General features: G+C 41.6%; 1 protein-coding gene across 8 annotated transcripts in view; it reads right to left on the bottom strand.

The window, feature by feature from the left end:
• Positions 1-23,247, bottom strand: part of PARD3B (par-3 family cell polarity regulator beta) — a 437,068-nt gene that overhangs the window by 160,129 nt on the left and 253,692 nt on the right. For 7 of the 8 annotated variants that reach the window (XM_068948053.1, XM_068948056.1, XM_068948057.1 and 4 more), the window contains one exon: positions 12,047-12,091. The exons of the other annotated variant lie outside the window; for it this stretch is intronic. In XM_068948053.1, the coding sequence (XP_068804154.1) occupies positions 12,047-12,091 (45 nt within the window). The remainder of the gene's footprint in view (positions 1-12,046; positions 12,092-23,247) is intronic. 8 annotated transcript variants of the gene reach the window in all.

Here is a 23,247-nt window from a genome sequence, read left to right as displayed (position 1 = left end):
TCCTTATTGCTTGTAAACAAAAAGGTCTGGAAAATACACAATTATGCAAGACTAACTTCCGAGAACTGGATAAGAGAAACAATCCTATTAGATAAGAGAAACAGTCCTATTATAAAGGCAAGGCCAAGTTAATGATTTCTTCACCAAATAACAGCTGGACCAACAAGGAGCTGATGCTATGTTAATGACCCGTTTTGGGTAAGTAGTTAGGATCCAGCTGGATCAAGCCCCGAGTAACTGGGTCTGATCTCCCAGCTGCCCTGCTTGGAGCAGAAGGTCAGCGCACAGCCTGCTGAGGGCCCACCCTTCCAGCCTGAGCTATTCGATGACGCTGTGACACCTGCCGATGACACCAAGGCTGGAGTCAGTGGTAACATAGACAAGGATGAGAATACAAATGGATGACATGAAACTGATGATCGCAGAAGTGAAATAAAAACAATTTAATAACAAGGCCACTCACTTTGGGACTAAAAGAGATATTCCTGACATAGCTGTGAGCTGCAGAGTGAGAGGACACCTGGCACTCTCGGCTGTGGCTACCTTCAAAATCCTGCTTATTGAGATGGCAACGTGACAGGACTTCAAGATAAAAAAGGAAGGAGAAGAATCCTTGAAAGTGGAGAATTACAGAATACTTCCCTGTCCGTATCCAAGCTTCAGAACGTAAGGGAAGTGGGGAGTACCTGGCATTGCAAAATGAAAAAAACCAAGAGCTTTATCTTTTGGGTGAGGCCATGTCATTTTTAACTTCTAGGTGGCTATTAAAAAAAAATGCCTGGCACTCACGGCTGCAGCGGGCAACGTAACTTCGGGGGGGGGAAAGGGGGGGAAGTGTCCCGCATGCAGCTCTGACCCCTCACGTTCAGGAAAGACGAATTCAAAGCGAAACACGTACAAAGAAGAATTACTGAGAAATAAATGCAACAAGCAAAATGAAGGCTAACGAGAAGTTTCATCTTTCAAGACCATCAGGCAGAAAAGGGGGTAAACACCAGAGGAATTGATACGTTTTGAAAAGACAGAACAGTGCCATTGCTTGAAGTACGAGGAAACAACCTGCTGATAGTTGACGATAGCTCAAGGAAGTGGTTTCTACTCTCACAAGAATCGCCTTCCATTTGGGCTGCCACTGCTACTACAGCAAAAAATCTCCCGCTCTGCTCTTGTGTTGGAAAAAAAGCATTCCACTAGGCCACTTGATTAGGAATGATATTCTGGGTACTTTTGGAGGGCTGTGTAGGTAAGTGCCAAGTGGTATTGCCGTATTGAAAGACCCACTAAAAATAATGCTGTTTCATGAGACATACAAATACCAAAGTAATTCTTTTCTTCTAAGTTAATTTCTGAACCACATTGCTGTGCACAGCTTTTATTACGCAGAGATGTGCATTAATAAATAGCACCAGCAACCCATTTTATATAATAAAATCTTATTTCAAATGTTATGAAGGGTAAACGCTATACAAGATATTATTCCAGAAGTGAGCTGGACTAGAAATATCAATTACTGGTAGCTATCTTCAAAATCCTGCTTATTGACCTGGCAACATGACAGGACTTCAAGATAAAAAAGGGAGGAGAAGAATCCTTGAAAGTGGAGAATCACAGAATACTTCCCTGTCGGCATCCAAGCTTCAGAACGTAAGGGAAGTGGGGAGTACCTGGCATTGCAAAATGAAAAAAACAACAGCTGCTAAATCTTTTGGGTGAGGCCATGTCATTTTTAACCTCTAGGTGGCTATTAAAAAAAATTCTGTCCCCTTTCCCTCTTCAGTCAGTAGCTCAGTGAGTTCAGTTCTCTTTTTTCCGTCTCATACTCCAAATGGTAAGTTAGAGGGGCAGATGTATTATCTGGGAAACTTTCCAAATTCGTTAACTCCTTGGCGCCAATGCCTTCAGGATGTCCACTGCCAGCACTGAATGTCATGCCCAGCAAAAACCCAACTCCTAGAGGGGAAGGATTAATGAAATGAGGCACTCGGCAGTGGCCGTTGGTCTCTTCGGTCACAACAAGCAACTAAAAACCACAGCAGCTGCCAACGCTGACCACGGCCAACTTCTCAGTGCCTGATACTCTGAAGGGTCTTTCCTGAACATCTGCAGACCATTCGCCACAAACAGGGCTTGAAAAGTGTGCAGATACTGCTCGGAGAGACACAAATCCACGGGCAGGATGGCTACGACACCAGCTCTAGCTGCACCGAGCAGTGAACACGGGGCCCAGGGTGTGAGACCCCGGCCAGCGCTCCCTCCTTGGGCCCAGGAGACGCAGGCTGAAGCCACTCCTGCTGCTTTGCACAGCAGATTCAGCCTGTCTGCCACCAGCTAAGCAGGCTGATGCCTGCAAGAGCCTGACAAGGGCCCGGAAAGGCAGGAGACCTGCTGGATCCCCTGGCTGTTTTCAGCTGTTGTCTAAGGGGCAGGGGGGCTCCAGGAGGAAACAAGTTTTGGTACCAGTCGTGCAGGCGCTTTCACGCACCATCTGTTCAGGCACCATCACCAGTGAGGCTCTCTTTGATGTAAAGACAAAGAGCAGGAGGTCCCCAGGATTTTAAACATTAAACTTCACTTAAAGCAAGGCACAGCAGTCTGCAAATCTCCCACAGTTTCAATAAAAAGCACACCAAACGTACATAGGCTTGACATTCCTCAGACTTCAGGCCTATCATTTCCTATTCTTCGAAAAGGGCTAATACCAGCTTTCTTGCTGGTTAACGTTTTGTCATCTCCAATGACTTGAAATTTAGTACCAATTCGTACCCTTGCCCTGAGCGTAACGTTCCAGGAACGAAAGACTCCAAGACCTCCTAATACCCACCTCTGCAGAAGGGCAACGCCTATTACCTTGGCTGGGACACTGGCCTAACGCAGCTGTACTGCTACTACTTTCAAAGATACCTCTATTTCTGCATGATTCAGCACTGCTCCTATACACATAGCCACCGCATTTAAAAGTTCTCCTGCCCTTCTGTCAGAAACAACCTGGAGAGTGAGGCAGCAGAAAGCTCCAACTAAAAGCAGAAACTTTCAGCAAAGACACTGAAATGTGGCAGATTGGGAACAGAGGCAGACAGTCACAGGGAGAAGCATCACCAGTTCTCAGCCAGAAAACGCATGTCCTAAACAGCCCACAATTGATTATTTGTGCCAACCCCACACCGTGGGCCGGAGAGTTTTGGCCTGCAGCAGATAAGGCCTCAGCAGGCACGTCTCCCCTTCAGCCCATGGCAGGCTAATACACACAACGTATTTACCACAATCCAATTCAGATATTAGCAGGCTGTGTGGGAAATGAATGCTTTCATTATAGCTATTAGAAGCCTGCACTTTCATTTAATGTTGCACTCTTAGAGTCTTTTTTTATATACTCTCTTGAGTTGCTTCACTGAATTCTGCACAGAGAGGTATTCAGTAATGCTGACCAGCAGGAGAAAAAGCGAACAATGAAGTGTGAACATTAAAATACACCCACAAACTTCAGTTAATATAGTAATATGTCTTGAATCACTTCAGGAAATTAAAGAGGGGCAAAAAAGAAAAAAAAAGAGAGGTAGAACAAACACGGATGTATGAGTATCTCGGCTGGAAAAATTCTTGTGTGGTCACTTTTCCCACTTCGGCATCGTAAGGCAGCTATAAGGCTGGGTAACAGCCAAGCTCAAAATTCCCCAGGCCACGTTACACAAAGCTGCTGCCCCTTTGCTCCTGGAGCGAGGAGTGCACAAGCAGGGAAAAGGCTGCTGGCTTTGCAGTCCCTGGATGCCAACAATCCACGCTGGGTAACGCGCAATTCCCCTACTGCTGAGGCCTGATGGAAAGGAAGTAAATCTTTTGTCTCCATTGTTCATTTTTGAAGACTGCAGTTGGCTATCTGCCAGACCAGGCCTCTTCTCTCTGAGAAAGGACCATCACTACTGCCATGTGGGTTTGCCTTTCCAGGTTTATCCGCTTGTAAGAAAAGAGGCGTTCCTGACACCCAGAATCACTCCCCGGCATCTCGCTCTAATGAACCAAACGTTGCAGCCTCGGCAGACATTCCCCTCGCTACGCACTCAGAGGTGAGGTGTATACGGTTCCCGTCTGCAGGAACTCCCCCGTTTCCCCTCACGTGGGCACGCTGAAATATCTGTTTCTTTGGCCTATTTTCAGGGCACAAGCTTCCTTCACAGAGACGCCAAAGCTGCTCAGAGCTTCTGAGTATGTGCGCCTGCACTTTTTTCTTTAAACGTGAATATGAAAGGACTTCCACTGCTGAAACTAGATTTTACTACACCCAGGTTACTTTGGTAGTACAGCCTATTTGCATTTGCTGGGTGAGATAGTGAAATTATCACTTTGAAAGCGAACCTTCCCCTTAACCCAAGCCTTTGCAGGGTCTTTGGTTTTCAAGTCCAGTAGCTTTCTGTGATCACCTGGACTGAAATAAACCCTGCCAAAAGGTCCATGGTTGCAATTTTACATTAAGGCAACCACGGACCTTTGGATTTCCAACCTTACCACGATTATTCTGCATTCAGCACCGCTCTAGATCCTAAACCTCACACAAGGACATCAGGAGAAACATGTTACTCCTGCAAGTTTGCTATTAAGGGCAGATTCTTGCAATTCAAGGATGAGACAACAGTAATGCTCTCTTCTTCAGTTTGTAGAGGCTTATTGCGTTTTTTGGTTTTTTTTGTTTTTTTTTTTTTTTAAACTCCCTGTTCCTGCTACCAGAAAAGTAATTTTACCCATGGCAAATCAAATACTAGTCTTTCTAAAATCAATACAAGTTTGACATTTGAATTTGGTAAGGATATGGTTTGATATGGTAGATTAGCTGACCTAGTGACCAGCTGCCTCGGAAAGGCACAGGCCCCATGCCCATCCACTCGTAGAGCTTGTCTTACTCCAGCAGAGTGGTCGAGGATGATAAGCCCTGTGCTCTTCACTCCCCATCTCCCCCAGCGCTAGTTTTCGCCTGGTTTAGTGCTCTCGACCATCTCACCTGCCGAGCCCTGGGACTTGCATGAAGGAAGGGATGGAAACCCAGCAGCTGAGGGTAGGAGGTGACTAGGACTGCTTCTTTCAGCAGCAGCAAGCTTTTAGCTCAACAACATAACATCAAACTGCCCCCTCAAGCGCGGGATTTTATCAACAGCTGACTTTCTCAGGGCCTAACATAAAAGGGGTCACAACGATCATCATCACACAGCTAATAAAGCCTTCAAAACCAAAAGCTGTCAAAAGCAGAGTTACAGCTGGTGAGTTATTGGGGGCATAAAATGAGAGCAGAAGTGACAGCTTGTCTTTCACAGAGGACAACCACCTTCCCAGGTTACCCAAAAGCACTGCTCATCAGGCGCACAGGCCCGGCAGGGAGCGGGGACCACAAAGACAGCCGGCCTGGCACTCAGGAACGCTCTGAACAACCAAGTGCGTTTCACTCAAATCCAACGCAACAGCAAGTTCGGTTAATCCAGACTGCTTCTTTGAAGCACAGGAGCTGGTAAGTGTCCAGCCTTCCTCTTCCTGAGTTAGGGAAAAAAATCCAACTCCTCACGCAGAAGTACATACAATTTGATAGAAGAAAAAGAGCTACTGCTGCATCAGTCCCATTTTTAACAGCCTTTTTAAAAATAATCAATACCTGGAACGTCCAAGTCCGAGCTTCTCTGGCTATATCAGAAAATATTAGAACTTGACAAGTATTTTAATTTTGTTTTCATCTCATTTCAGTACTTTCCCATCTCTGATAGGATAAAATACATCAAGTTCCAACAGACAAATGAAAGATTTTCCCAATTAAACATCCACAATTTATATTTAGCACTCTAAGCATTAAAATTAAAGTACTCAAATTAAAAGAGCATATTTCTCAGTACTACTTCTTAAGAGTCAGCTCAGGAAAGCAGGAGGCCCAGGATTTATTGCAGGGGACTTCCAGGGCTAGAGCATAAGAGAACCCTGCAGCCCTGCAGGACATGACAGCGCTGTCCCGTCCCTAGCCTTGATCTCAGCACAGTTTTGGTTCTTGCACAGCTTGGCAGTGCTAAGCAAGCACCCCCTTCCTGGTCGCCCCCCCCCCCCCCAAGCTCTAACCAGTGTGGATGGTTAGAGAGCAATAATCCATAACACAGAAACCATTATACAAGTACTTACAAAATGAAGTCCACTAAGGAAAAGGTACTAAATCCCTATTGGCATAGGGTACTAAGTAAATTAATGTACCATCCTAGATTCATTAGACAGGCTGCGTTTGAAGAAAAGAAATAAAAAAGTAGGCAGAGATTCAGTGAAAGATATGCATTTTAACTGCTGGAAAAGAAATCCTTATAACCCACAACTGTGTAACAGATTCAGTGCAACATCTTTGAGTCTAGACCTTACCAATCATAAGCATTGAAGAAAACATTTACTACACCAGTGACAGGCAGGAAAAACATCAAGGAAACTTATTTTTTTGGTTTCCTGGCTGCATGTGTCGATACAGAGCCTCAGAAAACAACAATTTCTTTGGAATAGCACGGTCAAAGAAACACTTTGGGTGGAGAAGCATCATCCAAGTTTAATAGAGTTAAATAAATAAAGATCACTCAGGAAGAGAAGTCCAAAATAAAGGTAGTGATACAAGAATGAACATCTTTAAACTATTCCCAGCAATAAATCATCAGGCATAACACCACAGTTTCAAGAGTCAAAGCTTGGAGAGACCTGGCCCATGGCCTATATGACCAGCATCATATAAAGATACTTGCTTTATCTTTTATGTCAGTCAAACTAAAACAGCACAGAGCTCCCCATGGGCTGAATTAAGGGAAAATCACCTTGGCAGCGTTTCCCGTGCCGCCACAGTTTGCTTGCCTCCAGGACCCAAAGTAACATACTGAGAGGTAGGACGGTATTTCTGTGCTGTACTGCAGCACGCAAAGCAGGCAACTCCTCATTCTCACTTGCAGCAGTGACTGACACAGCCACGTGTTATACTCATAATACATCAAAGAGAAATAAAATGAACTAAAATCAACCTTTCCCTCCTCTCTCAAACACAAAGATGACTGTCAGATTCTATATGCCGCATGCTTCCAGTTAGACAGAGGCAAGGTCCTTGTTTGGACAGGCACTTCAATTTCCTACACCAGGCCGCTCAGCAGTTTACACGAATCTTTTCGACTGTGATGGGGGTGGGTCTAGTTACTACTGAAATCTGTAGGAACCCAGCACTAAACCCAATGCCCCCTTTGAAAAGCTCGTCTTTACTGACATTACACCAGTCAGGAGGTTTGCTTAATAAAATCACGCGATCTGCCATGAGGAGAGAAGAACGCTACTCCTCCACGCGCTTCTGATAAAATTGTGTTACGTGGAGATCAGAAGTGTAACAGAAGCCAAACTTGCTACAGATGGCACTGGTCTCAGTCTGTCCAAAGACCCCTAGCAGCATCCACCATAGAGGCCTTCTTCAGTCCCTGCTTTACTCCTGTACCCACCAGTAACCCAACGAAATCCTAGGTAAAAACAAAGCCTTTTGTGTAACATCAGCTTGCACAGACCACTGGATTTTGCTGCTGTAGTCCTAGCTCTTCAAACTTTGCAGGACCCAGTTCAAAAAAAGTTCTCCAGTTTTGCCTGCCCTTCAGTCTAAGTCAGAACTCAAATTGCAGCATTAAGCTTAGCCTAGCAATTATCTTTTTTTTTTCTTTTTTAAACAAACAGTTTTACCAGAAGCGTCTCTAACACATGGCATTCCGCCTGCACTAGATCCCATCCTGTTCCTGGAAGAACTGACTTCTTAAAATCATAGGTTATGTTTTTATTTGCAACTCTGTGCTGGCCAGGCATCATTGAGGTTACTAGAGGGCAATCATCTGAGCTACGAAAGTGTTATAACAGCCCGTGGCTCTTCTGCTCCCACAGGCGCTCCTCTGAAGCGGTTCAGGAGCCGGAGCGTGCCAGGCGCAGTCTCTAGAGGCAACCAGTAGCTGTCTTGCAACAAGCGCTCAGAAAACAGACAGGGATCATCCTCTGTCACTCAACTTTAAAGCCAAGAGGGATGCTTAGTTTATTTGTATAGGCACCACCTTAGCGTCCCATGAACTTATTTACTCTCTAAAGGTATGCATGGCTTTAGCAATAGGCAGGAGAAGGCAAGGGGGAAGCTTGGTCCACTGCCCTTTCCACACCCCATCCCAGCGGGACGCACATAACCCTGCAATAAGCCTAACTTCTCAACCTGGCAGGATTTGGCTATTAACCTACGTCTTCAAGACTTCTTTCCTTGAATGCTAATCTTACCCACAGGCTTACCCGTAACCAGTTAACCGTGCTGCCATCAGAAGTAACAATAAGCGGCACAACTACTCCAGAACCATCCTTTGAACTACCCCTGTGGGCCTTTCCCTGTCTAGGTCCTGACCTTAACTCTAGCCATACAGCATTAATTCAAAGTCGTCAAGTACTCAACTTGGTAACAGAGCTACCCCTATCTCTTTCAATCTTGCCAATGCCAATCCATAACCCAGTCCAATACTCCTCACTGCAGCCAGCAAAAAAAATAAGATCTTCAGCTCATCTTGTCTCGAAACCATCTCCAAACATAACCCCAGCCAAAAGCGTAGTCTAGTGACATTAAAATAAAAATAGGAAAGCTTTTTCGCCCATTTTGCTAATTAATATGTCAGAGCTCATAAAGAAAAACTCATCAGTTTTTCTCCAGCACTGCATCATCTGAAAGAGCTGTGTCAGCAGAGACCTCAGCAGACAGTCAATACATATTAAGTGTTCTAAGCAGTAAATCAGAACAAAAAGAAAGAATTTAGGGGGAAAAAATAAAAATAGCTGCAAAGAATTCAGTACTAGATTTCAATAGCCGATAAAAATCGGGTTATAGCTGATGTAAAATAGTCTTCCCTTCCCTATGAAGGGTCTCCTCCTAGCTCTTCTGTAATTGGTTTTCTAAAAAGCTAAGAGTTCATGAAGAACTGAACTAATGTTCCCTGATTTTCCATCCCTGTGAATTTTCAGGCCCCTTCTCTGCTTTGAGATAAGAGAGGCACCAATTGTCTAGCTCTCAAATCTCATCCTTCGAACTGAGTTTAGGGAATGCGAACGCTGCACGGCTAAGCACAAAGGCAGCTTATGGGGAGAAAATCCTCCTTGGAGCACCCGCAGCAAGGGAGGCTGCCACACACACAAGCTTTCTGCACTCTGGCCTTTTCCAGAGCGCGCCAAGCAGACCACACCAACACAGCATTGCAGGGCTTTTGTCAGTGCCATCGCAGACAACATCTGTGACCCTAAGGACACAGGGGAGCCCTGCACGAGTCCGCATCCTCTAAAAGGACAGGCCAGTGATGAGAACAATAACTTACAGATGCATTTCTCCTGTGTCTCTAGGAGGGCAAAATACAGAAACATTTCTCTGGCCATCTTCCAGTAGGACATGCTTACAGTTTAGGGTGTGTCCAAGCATGTTTCTAAAAATCAAACCTTCTTTTTAAAAGGGAAAAAATGGAACTTTTGTTTGTGGGTGCAATATGTAAGCACACAGAAAGATGGGGCTACAGCTACAGATCCTTCTAATGCCTTAGTCTTCAGAAGAATCGTGATAAAACCTTCCCAGGTTTCTTTTCTTGGGAACGAATACAAGTCACCACTCCTGCTGCTGCTCAGAAACATGCAGATACGCTAGGGATACAGGAGCTACATCAAAAGCTGAGCTTAAATGCTAAAGAGCCACTGCCCCAGAAGGAACAGAAAGGATATTTCCCTGGAGAGAATTACTCAACTGTGTATTTCATAGAACAAGTCATGCTGAAGGAGAGAAGGGATAATTGCATTGATTGTCAGTAGGTGATAATTAATTCTGTAGAGAAATATGTTTAATTTCCTGAAGTCTAGAATGGGGTGGAAACTCTTCTTTCTGTAATGAGAAAATAATAGTGTTTTGCTCTTAGCAGAAGACGCTGCAATGTCTCCCTTAACACATTCTTATAAAAAGTATTGATGGGAGAAGGCAGCTCAATGGAAGATGTTGAAACAAGAGTTCTCTGATGTGACAGAATGTCATTAAGATGGGGATATGATAAATAATTCCCAAAAGGATATAGTAAAAAGGGACCAGAAAAAGAGAACTTCACGTTCTTGAACAAATCTTTAAAATAAATTCTTGAACGGAGCAATAAGAAAGCTGAAACAGCAGCTTGATTTCTGTTACGAGGGGTTAGCGAATGTTAAACTGTACTTTAGAACACAGAGGGGCGAGAAGCAGTAGGAAAAAAACCCAACCCAACCCCATCCCACAAACACTTTTCAACATTTGACCAGTATTTAGAGTAGACAGCACCAAAAAAAATCAACTCTAACCTTCTCAGAAGTAGCCGGTACATACTTTTCCTTTTACTCCAGAAGAAAAGTAAGAAAAGACAACCCATAGGCTCTTTGCATCTATTGTCAGGTGATCTCTTGAGCACATATTTTTAGTTCCTGTTCTACGAAAACAGATGCCAGCTACCCATAAGAAGTCTACAAAGGATAAGGCAAACAAGCTTACATTCAGTAAGCATGAGTCCACATTTTTACATAAAATTTTTAGGGGTCTTCAAATTGAAAAAGTTTGAAAGACATTGTTTTCAAGAATCTAGAGGAGTGTGCAGAAGAAAAAGCAAAACACTGCTAAACGATATTATAACGTTTATCATCTATGTAACAACTGATTGCCAAGGAGTTACGATCTCACCAGGTTTCCATCTCATATTCTTTGAGAGGAATGATTTCCACTAATCTTTGGAAAACCGAATGATACTGCAACGCTTACAGTCATCTTTCTGCACAGGAAAAAAAGCCCAAGTGCAATACTCATAGCTTTGCCTAGTTGACAAGATCACTTCTTGGATGCTTTCAAATCCCGAAGAAAAAGCTGAAAGAAGTTCTTCTCCCCAGGGGTGATAATGTTGCAAGACACATGAACTGCCCCTCAATTCAGAAAGAGGATACAAGGGGTTCACAGACTTCAGAAAGAAGCCAGAAGAATTTTAAAAGAATTTGTCTACTTTAAGTTCAGGAAAAGGTCTTCAGATAAGGAAAATCCACACCAAAGAGTGACAAGATAACAGAACTAAAGAGAACACCCAGCTGCACAGAGCAGGAATACCATAAAACATCAGAAATCTAATAGTTCACCTTTTTTTTTTTTTTTTTTTTTTTTTTTTTTTTAAAACATGCATTCAGCTTTTTAGTTCTAGCAAAATGGTGGAAAAGGCAACATGCACTCACACAAGAAGGGGCAGCCTGGAATTTCAGGGTTTTCTAACAGAGGTTAGGAAAAACTGCTGAACAGCTGGAGTTGACTAGAAAGTTTTCTAGCTTTCTTACATCAGGTTAGCTCTGGCTTGTTAAAATTTACAATCTTCTGTGACACTTCCTTTAAGTTCTTATAATATGAGAGCTGCAAGTTGCGCAGTACCATGGTGAGGTCTGCAGAGCTTCTTTAATAAGTGTGTGCAGTAATGATAGCAGTGTGGCCAAATATACATTTTTTACTGCTATGGACTGAAAAGTTTAAAAAAACCCAAATATTTCTACTGCACAACCACACTGAAAGAAAAATCTTCTACAGATGAAAAAAGAGTGTCATAGCTTTTTTTAGAGTGATCATAAATACTTCTGATAATGAAAGTGGAACTCTGAGACCAAAAAGAAAAAAAAAATCATATTTTTGGATTTTTATATTGTTTAAATCTCCACGCTCCATGAGATGCTGCACATTCTCCTGTTTACTTGAACTTTTATCTCCAACTTCTAATGCTTATGTTAAAAAAAAAAAAAAACAAAAACGAAAAAGAACCCCAAACCCCAGCTCTTTCTGCAAATGACTCAGCTTCACACACTGCCAAGCAAAAGCAATCCTCAATCCATCACTGTAGAAGTTGGAGGGAAAGCATGCAAAGCAATGCCTTAATCTGCAATGCTTTTAGTCACCACAGTTTCTGTAAGCTGGTTCCCTTTACTGCCCCTACTGCTTTCAAGTTACTGACTTTTTCTCTAAAACAGAAGAGCAGCTTACCTGATTTGTGTCCAGTCAATGAACTAACTTTGCTTTCATCTGCCACTGGGGAATAAAAGAAGAGACACAAAGATCAGAAATTCATTTAAATTCATAAGCCTTTGAAACACTGTCAAATTATTTCAGACACACAGTGTCCTAAATCTTTAAATTATAATCATTTGTAAAGGGCCTCTTTTTCCCCTAATCCACAAGAGGTGCTTCAAAGCCCCAAATACCTGAATCAAAGTCCACTGAAACCAATAAAAGGACCACGAGCAGTCCTCGTGGGTTACAGATCAGGACCTCAGCACTTATACACTCAAAAACTGAGCTGTCAGAAGAGCAACTGCATTTGTAAATAACTCATCTTGCCAGACAAATCACAGGGCATAGGAGAGCTGTAACATTTTCAGATCAAAGGCCTCAGCTGGTAAAAAGAATCCAGATGTGGAAACCTTCCCATCTGCAAGACATCTCCCTGACTTGCAGGGCTCTCTGCAGCCAACGAGGACTCCCAAAAGATGCTCTTTTGGAAGGCTTGTGCTTTTTTGTATTATGATTTATTTTATTTTATCTGTAAATCACACCTCTGTTATAAAGAAAGATGTGTACAGTATTAACAGTTTGCAGACAGACCAGCGGAGGAGCCTTTTCCAAATGTAACAAAAATTGTAATCCTTCTTTAGCAACTGTACTTCAGTTAAATTTATCATCTATCTCAAGAAACTAATTAAAACACTTTCCCAGAGGGCTGAGTGGATTGGAAGAACCAATCACCATTTCTTAAAATGAATTCTATGCAAAAAAACAGTGCTAACGTAACGTTAGGGATGATAAAACAAGCACAGGAAATGAACGTTAAGGTTGAAAGCTTGTTCCTCATTCTCCCTGCCAAACACTCCCCTGCGTTATGCCTTAAAATATGGTCGCTTTATATCACGCAATAAATTGTCAAGTCATATCAAAAATACTATAAATGGGAATTCATACAAACTTTATATAGTGGTTACCACGAAAAAGTTTACCTACAGAGTTATCTGCAATGGTATAGAGCAACGTGCTATTTTCTATCCAGGAAAAAGCTGTGCAGTAGTTACTGAGATTTCGCAGCAACTACTGGACAATAAGTTAATATGAGCGAATATATTCTTATATTGCCCTCCCTGCTTCACTTTGATGCTTACGCGTCTAGAAGAGGTTGAAATACGTCTTCCCAGTTGTGCAGATGGGGAACCAAAGAAACAAATTACGGAAGTGTTTTTCCCAAGAAACAGCATCGGATTCAGGACTGGAATCCGCAATGGAAATCATGAACCCACCACTGACCCTTGTATCACTTCTCCACCTTTGTAATGGGCTTGTGCAACATTTCCTCATAGTAAATCTGATGCAGTTTAATTATGTTGCGGGACGCAGATGCTACACAGTATGGCTAATAACGCTGGCAATGTTATGCAGTGATACTGCAAAACAAAGCACTGTTGTGGCTAGTCAAGATCAGTCCAACCAAAATGCAAGGCGGTTCTATAGCCCTTGTCCTTTTAACTTTTGTTCTAGGTTTTTGAAGTCCCTAGAGATAACTGTTTACCCTCCTCCTTTTGCAGTTGAACTGATCCTGTAACTCAAAATGACTGGATAAGGATTTGTTATAAAGACAGGCCAAACTCTTTTCTCTCCTCCCTCCTCCCCACCAACTACCTCTAAGCAGAAAAATCACGGAAAACTTTAGTCCCAAAAGTTAACGTTTTGACAAGTTATGATTGTGTGAAAACAAGGGATTATAATGGAAACTGATTTGCAACCTTAATTACAGCAGCCACTAATGGCAACTGCTATAATATATGGTAATTACTTGAAGCAGGTTATGTTACAGTACATAGCAGCTTTTTAAAAAAAAAAAAAATCAGCTCATAGCATTTTAAAGTCTATGCTGATGACTGGGCTTGCCTGAGACTAAGCTTTACTTTATCAAAAGGGATAAATCCATTTGACTTAATCACACTTTACACACCAGCCACACGCACAAAAATTAGATTTTAATACTGGAGGGAAAAACAGCAGAGTACAACGATTAGAAAATGAAAAATCATCTTACCAGAATACAAGGTTAGCATTAGGAGTTTAAAAACATACACCAAAAAAAAAAAAGGAAATGCAAAGGTTAAAAGTTTGATATCAAAGTCAGAGCTAAATGTTTCTCCTCCCCGCCATCACTGGGATACGTGCACACGCACGCCAGAAACAAACGCAGTCGGGGAAGGAGGGGGGGACGTTTCTGTTTCACAGAAAACGGGGTCTCGCAGTTTGGCAGCGACTCCTGGGGTGGCCACCCGCCCTCGCAGCGCACAGGAGGGGCACGGACCGCCTTGCTGGCTGAAGCTGCCGCTCCTGAATTAGTGGCCCTTTTTGTCTGCAAACAAGGGGAAGAGGAGGGAAAAGCCGGAACCGCCTAAGAGGCGATAAATACTCATTTCCCTGAATTTCTCTCTACACGCCAAAGTTGAAAACTTCGCAACAGAAGAGCTCACTCAGGAAGCATATGAGATGCCTCACTCTACATCGCAGTAATTGGAAATACTGTCATTCAGTACGTCTCTCAGTTTGACAAAAACAGTATTTCACTGGTTATCTTGCTTAGTTTTTTAAACCAAAAGCCCCATTCCTTATCGTCAGTAAGAACTAACTGGAAATTTCTTTTCTAAGATCCCACTGATGTTGCTCTATCTACGCAGAAAGGCATCTGAACGGTTTAACCAGGGGAAACCATATCCTCTGCCCTTAAAACTCAACTAAAAAAAATTATAATTATTTTTATATTGCAACATCAAAAAGTAATTACATTGCAACTAACTATGAAAAATTGCAGCTCAAAAGGATCGCACTAGGGAACACTCAGTGCCAGACTGGAATATGTCAGGAAAGCATTTACGGTACAAAATTTCAACTGTAGATATTTTTAATGGGAACACTCTAAAATATATTCTTGAGGTAGAACGGTTAAAGGCAACATATTTCCAAAAAAAAAAAAAAAAAAGAAACTGTGTAACTGGGGGACAGTACACACAAAGCTCAAGCAAACAACTGGAAAGGATCGATCAGTGCAAAGGAGTAAACACACTGAAGAAGAAAAAAAAGGAAGATAAAAGTCAAACAAATACTTCACGCGTATGAGACGTCCCTGGAACTCCAGGGCGTGTTAGTTCGCGACGCGATCAGTGTTTGCTAGCATAAAACATGCTAGACTTTTCAAAGCAACTTATTTAATTTAGGAACTTCATTTTCACCAGAGAAGCCAATTATGTATTCATTATCAGCACTTGAAATAATTGCTGAAATAAAAGTTCTACAGCTACTTATTAAAAGCATGGACATTTGGGAAGCTAGGAAGACCACTAATTATAAAAGACAGAATAGTATTAAAACATACAAATCTCTCCAGTTGAAAGCAAACAGCTGATACTATCCTTTTCACTATGCCATCCACCGTAACAAAAGGTAAAAGAAAAACAAAAACAAGAAAAAAACCTTCTCTAGCATGAATACTCAGATGTATTAAAACTTTCCATGGCAATACTCTAGAGCGCTGTTTTGCTTTAAGAAACTGAGAAATATTACTCAGCAGTAGCAGAAGTAACCACACCGCACCCCATTTCCTCCCATGTAACTTTTTGATTGCCATTTCCATGCCCTCCCCAAGGCAACCATGGCAGGCGTTTTATTTCAATTGCCTAATTTTCAATGGATTAGCACATGATGAATCTTCTGCATTGGCTCAGAAAGAGTGTGCGTTCTCTAAATACAACCCAAGTTTCGTTAAGGGTCAATAAACTAGTTCCCAACTATTGTTTAGAGAAGCACAAATCAATGCTGCTGCCAATAGCGATAATCAATTTCCCTGCTTTTTCCCATTTCAATCTCTGCACCATTGTACTACTTTCCCCAAACCAAGGAGTCACTATCATGCACCAGATACGAGGCACTACTGTTCAACTTGAGGCCTCTTTTTTGAGCGCTTAGTTTTGCGCATTGAACAACAGCTGCTACTTAAAATCTTTTACATGTGTGAAAGTCAGCGTTATACCGCTGGACACACTGACGCATGCTTTTGAAGTCCAACCGTAGTTCTGTACTCAGAAAAGCAGCAGACTGATGAAAATTACAATAAATGGGAGATAAGGAGGAGACAGCCTAAAACATCGAGAAGTTTCCTGGAAAACAAATCTTCCAATAGCATTCTCTCTCTGTAGGAAGCTCAATAGAAAACTTCCTTTAGGCTAATGAATTAGCAAGGGCTGTATTCCTGAAGCACGTACACAGGGGAGGTTTATGTACTTGTTGGAATCTAAGTCAGTTTCTATGGTATAAACACATGAAAATAAAGCAAGGCAGCAAACTGGTCCTTGGTTTTCCAGACGGATTGTATCCTTACGCAGCCCTTTCAGCATAATGAAGGCACAGCATCATCCATTAATTTTAGTCAATGATAGTGTCAATGACATAATTCTCCTGTAGCTTCTATTTCCTTGCTGAAGTGTTTCCCCATCTAGGAGTGGCATCAATTACTCACCGAGATTGTCTCAAAAGCTGGCTCACAACTATTATTTAGAAAACGCTGCTAGCTATTTTTCGCTTTTCCCTCTAGTACTGTGTACAAAGACCACAGGCTTTTATACTAAAATCTGCAGGAGCAATAAGCTGTGTATTAGCAAGAATAAGCTTTCACAGTCTTAACATCTTTTTCTTTAGTAAATCTCTCCTTCCTCCCACCCCCAGTTGATAGAAGGGGAAGGGGCAGGAGGGCCCAGCTCCCCAGTGCTGGGGTCTCCTGCCTATCCACCGTCGAGTCACTCGTGAAAGATTATGAGTCCTTGGAAGATTCCTGTTCACTTCAATGTTGAAAAGCAGCAAGACTAGCAGAAAGCTCGCACAGGGACTAAGGATAAATTATATTATATTGCCTAGGTGGTAAAAAAGGTAAACAACTCCCCAACTGGGATGCCCTGTTCAACGTGTTCAGAGTCAGGAAGAAACTTGAGCCTAAAACAAAATTCTGGATTCTTTTCCTCACCCGTACAAGGCTTTCTCTAATTTGACTTTTCAGAACAATTTTGCCAGAGCTGATTTAGTATTTCAGTTCAGTTGCGCTCAGAGAAGGTCCCCAAGCCACGGGGTCTTGCGTGTCAGCACGCGGGAGTGAGAGCGGGAGCGCCTAAGCTTGCACCGGCTCTCATTGCTGTTTGTTGTGCAAGAACCAGCAAGCCTGCTGATGCTGTCCACTAGTGACATCTATGTTTAAACGGAACCTTTTCTCTTGGCAGGAAACAGCATCGTTTTACAATTTCAGGGCCAATGTGATATAAATTTCTTCCCTTCCTCCTCATGGCGCAACAATCCCTCGTTCTTGAAAGTTATGCTGCTAACAGAGGCCGTCGCCACTTCTTTTACACTTCGGTTGTCTTCTCTTAATTCTCTCTCACCTCCGTTCCGGTGAAACTGCACAGGGCTAACAGGGACCCAGCTCCCCTGCTAGGCGTCTCCTGCATGTCATTAACACTTCTTCTCAGCTCCGAGGGTTAAACCACAAGTTCCTAATCTAATCTGTCATTCACCGGTTGAAAACTTTGATGGGGAACAGATTTTCAAACAAAGTGCTCTTAAAACTGTCCCGAAATTCAAACTTCATTATCATCTGTACTTTCTCGTAGTAGCTATACATTACCATAATTACTATTTTCTTCCCCTAACGCTTTAATAGTCTAAGTGCATTAACAAATCAACTCGCTTTAGTTTAACTAAAGCGGTCAAAAAGAAACTACTACCTCACCTGTGTGTTACTGTTTTCTCTGATCATCACCGCAGCTCATCCGTCTGCTCCCCTGCTGCTCACACACCTCCTTGAATAACAAGAGGTTTCTACAAAACCGACTGAAAAAGCTGAGGTCCCTTCCTACCCGCTTCTGCCGTTACGCCACAGCTCACCTTCCCGCCCGCCGTGCCAACGCAAGTTGGGTGAAAAGCCGAGTAAGGGAAAGGGCCTAGGTAAAAGCCTCCCCTTTCATACAGAATACAACTCATTTACAAGTCGGCCCCACCGTTCTCCTGTCACTTAATAACTGCTTTTGTTTCATCCCCTACTTGGGGATCTTACAAGCAGAAATTAGAAAGTTATTTAAACAATGAAAGCTATGTGCAGTGTTCATGTCTAAAAAATTATTCGGCAAAGCAGCCTCAGAAAATTCACGTTTAACTTGACAGTATTAGAAAGTTTTCATGATACGAGCTAGAGGTATTTAAAAAAAAAAAAAAAAAAATCTCCTGGCCCTTGATCTCCCAGGACAGTCATAGCCATATACATTACAGCTTTCCCAAACCCATGACTTTTTGTGTTTAAAAAGTCCTTCTCGTCAAGAGATTATTTGTCAAATTACTGTTATAAGCCAATAACATTTACAAGTCTAGTTGAATATTGAGCTATTTTCTTCTCAGTCTCCTCATTAATGCTCTAATGAACTTAACTGGCTTTTGAATGTGGTTTTAAAGTCAGTTCCAACCCAAAGCAACCCAAAAAACATATTCTCTACATACTATGGGTCAACAAGGCAATGATTTCTAAATACCAAACAACTTTTGCTCCCACTAACACCATTAACGCTCACTAGGGACCCCCCTAAAAATATATTCTTTTAATTGCATCCGAACTGAAAACGCTGCTCAAACTGAAGAGGAACTTCCATGAGCTCAGTCTGGCCCTCATTTGGTTATCTTTTCAGACATTTATTTCAATATCCAAAATTATGCTCAGCAAAGGGATAATCTGTTTCAGAGCAGACCAAGAAGGTAACAGCTAATAGCATCGTGACTGCACCTTCCACCTCCTCCTATAAACGCGGTTTTCTCTGTTTTGAGGCGCCTTTGAAAGTATGAACTGTAATCTAATGCATCATCCCCTCACTATCAAAGAACTGAACAGTTGGTTAAAGATTGGCTTCCTTGTAGGACACTCCCTACCTGACATCTTAGCATATTCACTTGATAATTATTCCTAAATACATAAATGAAGGTGGCTGATACCCTATTAAACATGCCCCAAGGTTAAGGGACTCTGAGTATGTCTAATGATGTTTTAGCAAATAATATTTCACTCGCTTTTAGAATTGGGTAAAGCACCGCTCCACTTCTTCAGGCTGTAAAGCTTAATCAGTTAAGATCTGTGGATTTTGGGTTTTTATGGGGAAAGGAATGGGGAGTTGAGCAATACCCTGGGAGACTGGTCGTGGATTATTATATCAACACCCTTAAATGTAAATCTACGCAGTACTTTGCCTGAATTGATACACTACAAAATTACTATACGCTCATATGATTCAATTTCATGTTGCTTCAGGTTAAAACAAGCCACACTTTCATGTTTCGAATATGCTTCCCACGGCTGTAGTTTTTACAGCACATTTATGCACAGCCCTATGCATTCACAGATTCATGGAAAATAAGGGTGCTGGAAATGAATAATAAAACACCTTTCCCCAGCTCCCTTTCTTTCTTTCTTTCTTTTTTAAAGAGTACATAGATTTTCACCTACCGGTACAATACTAAAAAAATCCATATTTCCATTCGTTCACCACAAAAATTCCCTTTTAATACAGTTTAAAGAAAGAAGAAAAACTAGTGAAAACAGATTTTAATCGATTATTATATAGAAGCTATTTTCTACATGACCATGGTAATGCACAGGATAACGTGTGCGTATAGAAGGTGGTTAAAGGAAAGGAAAAAAAAAAAAATCAACCCTCCAATGACTTGTACAGAAGCCACTGCTTTCCTCCTCTTCGTTTTTATCTACTATTACATTTCAGAAAAAGTGTATCACTTATTTGTGAAGCAGGAAGGCACAACAATACGTTTGTTTCTACCATTTCTGAATTTGTTTTGCTCGTTTTTAACACTACGCTATAAGCACAAGTCCAAACTCGGCAAGCAGTCTACATCTAATCGGTGTAGGCATGCACTCCAAATCAGACTTTGGCTGGCCCCGCATGAATTCTTGAAAGCAGGGTATAAGGACACGTCTTTTCTTTGCTAACATATCAAGCACTATCATTCCTAACAAAAAACTAGGCAGTTGAGTGGAGGTGTCAAGTGTCATGTCCACTAAAGGAAAGGAGTGACTGTGCTCCTCGGTCACTAGCTCAAAGCAAAATTAAACAAAGCAAAAGCAAAGATATACCGTAAGACGCAGGGTACGAACTCTGAAAGCGATCCAGGAAGCCCTGTCTCAGCACAGGGAGGAGCATTAAGCCTTGTAGCTGATAGGAAATCAGTCTGCGCTCCACTGCTCTGAATGAAGCAGTAAGTTTTGAGAAGCTCTGGACCATCGCGTTAAGTGAGAGATGCTGGAGCAGGGAATCAGGCACCCCTACAAACACTCCCACAGCAGCCAGACTCATGGTGCAAAAACACCTGTACATATGAGGCAGGGTTCTGCTCATGCCTGCAAAACCCAAGAAAATGCCACACTACCACTATAGCTGTCTTTTCGTATTTTTTCAAATTTCTACAACAATAACTCTTCCACATATACCATTGAAACTTTTTTAAAGTGCATGCATGCACAAATTAAGTCATCTACAAATAAGCTGAGTTCCTGAAATACATCATTTTCAGAAAATGTCATCTTTGGATTCTTGCTATTTGTGAACTCAGCAGCTAAGGCTTCTCTCGGCTCAATGTGACTTACGGCACTTGCACGACAGCCTGAAGCCCAGGGTACCCAATGATATAAACCAGTGGTTTATGTGCTCTGTTCCTGCCTACTGTCCAATCAATAACACAGAAATACACTAAGAGTCAATAAACAACCATATACTACTACTGGCAAGTAACCTACGACTTTTGCTGCATGTGCCAAGTTCCCGTCACTGCAAGATTTGCTTTGTAGAGTGACAATAATAAACTGATGTTCCATGTTAACAGTAGTGCACACTATTTGATCACCCTTTCTTATTTCCTGATATTATTCATTAAGCATAGTAACTTATAATAATTATTATTATTATTTTATAAACACATACAGCTGGAAAACAGATAAAGCACTCAGAAAGGCTTCTGGGCCTAAAATACATAGAATTGAAAAGAGGAACATCAGTTTTGAATGGGTTTCTACTCTGAATCTATGTAACTACAGACTAGCCTTTACTTAATAGATCTGCTTCTCCTGTAGATATCAACGCTCATCAGAGTCGGAAAGACCTTTACAACATAATTTCATTAGTTCCCTAATTTCATGAGTGTACTGTTTTGTCATCAGGTCCCCAAACTGTAGCAATGCCTTTTCTCAGGTCTCTCATGTCCAACATTTTCTGTTACCTGCATTATCCCATTTTATAATCCAGGCCTTTGCTATCCTATGAACGTAATGAATAAATGATACGTCTGTTTCAAGGCAGACTGTTTTGTAAGTGGACAGCAATACAGGATTTGTTCTGATGCCCTGCATTACACTAATCCTTTTGTCTACAGAGTTCAGCTCTAGAAAGACCCAGGTGATTTCTGGACCTTGTACCTGAAAAACTGGTTGTGTCTTTCCACATCTCTGGAAACATCTGATTCGAAGAATATTTGGTTTAAAAGGGAAAAAAACTTCAGGTCACATCTTCTGAAGTCTCAAAGTTCTCCTCCTAAACTCCAATTTTTTAATTTTTCTATTCACCATATTAGTTTTATTTATTGTGGGGTGGGGATGTGCATAACTTCACAGTAAAAGAAAAACAGTAAGTGGACAGCATCACACAGATGGAGAAAGAAGGGCTAGCAGTTGCACAAGCAGTCTCAGACACAGTACACTTTTTTTTTTTTTTAAATCAAATCTGCTACACAGTTCTGCAGTGCTGAACGAGCCATTCTCAACCTCAACTCTGGGTCTGGAAGATCAAGATAGTAGCACTCTCCACCTTTCTTTGGTGCCAAATAACATACTGAAATCAGTAACGGGTACAAATGGGTACCAAGCAGCATGCTGGGATGAAAATTTACCATGGATCATGACTAAAGTCAAGTCATGAACAAGATTAAAAAAAAAAAAAATCTAAATATACACACACACACACGAATGCCCGATTTGGAAATTCGGCTTTAGATACTAATTTCCTGGAATTTTATTTGCCATTAGAGAAATTTTATATTGCATTATTTAACTTACAGATGTTCACATTTATTGTCCGTTAACCTTCCGAGCCAAAAGCCTCCGTTTAACATCTTTCAAAGGTGGGAAGTCCAAGGTGGTACTTCACTTCCTACTAGAGAATAACTGCAGAAGGTGCTAGCTCTCATCTCCTCAGTTTATTTGCCAAGCTCTAGGCAAACACACACACTTCATTGTTCAGTCAGGAAAAGAACTTATGTCTAAAAAGTTAAAGTGTTTTTTTTTTTTTTTTAAATGAACAGTCTTTCTCCAATAAATAATCAGCGACCCTAATAAGGAAATGATTATCTAGACTTTATAAGGAGTTGTGCCCAAGTGTAAACACAAATGAAACTAAAAGGTCAGACCATAATCCAAGATGGGTACAGTTCTGCCTTGTGTGTTACCTCATCACATATGAGAAGGAGAAAACATTACTGTCTCCAACCGGACTGATTGTAAGTCCTCCTTTCCCATTTTTCTTACTTTCCTATCAGAAGAGGAATTTTCAACAGCAACCTTCTATCAGAAACAACTATTACACATTCTCAAAGCATCTCTTGTGGGTGTTTGGAGCAAGTGCAGACGATTTATATTGATTTTAATCTTATATTGTAATTGAACATAGATTAGGACGAAAAGATATACAAGTCACCCGGTAGTTTTGAACATGCTCTCAATAGCATTCCCGTTACCTAATTTCCTATTGCTACTTGTGAGCTTTCTTTCCCAGTGACTTCTGTGCGAGTTGTAAATGAACCTTTCTAAATAAGACTGAGAAGCTAAATTTTATTTTCTCTAGTAGGTTACATATGGTATTTTGTGTTTTGTTTCAAGTCTGTAACCTCATGCCACCGTTGAGTATCTATAGTATCTCCGTTCTAAAAAAGTCTAGTCTGTTCTTCTTTGTCAAAGGGGTGGGGCAGAGCCGCAAAGGGATTAATTTCTGTTCAGGTCTCGCAGTAGCTTTAAAATTCAAGTGCTACCTGCCTTAAGAACTTCTCTAAAGGGGTTCTATCTGTTCTTGTCATGCATTAGCAAC

This window comes from Struthio camelus, chromosome 6, assembly GCF_040807025.1.
Source record: "Struthio camelus isolate bStrCam1 chromosome 6, bStrCam1.hap1, whole genome shotgun sequence".
Lineage (NCBI taxonomy): Eukaryota > Metazoa > Chordata > Aves > Struthioniformes > Struthionidae > Struthio > Struthio camelus.
The sequence above is the reverse complement of the archived record's forward strand: the minus strand, read 5'-3'. Positions and strand labels throughout refer to the sequence as shown.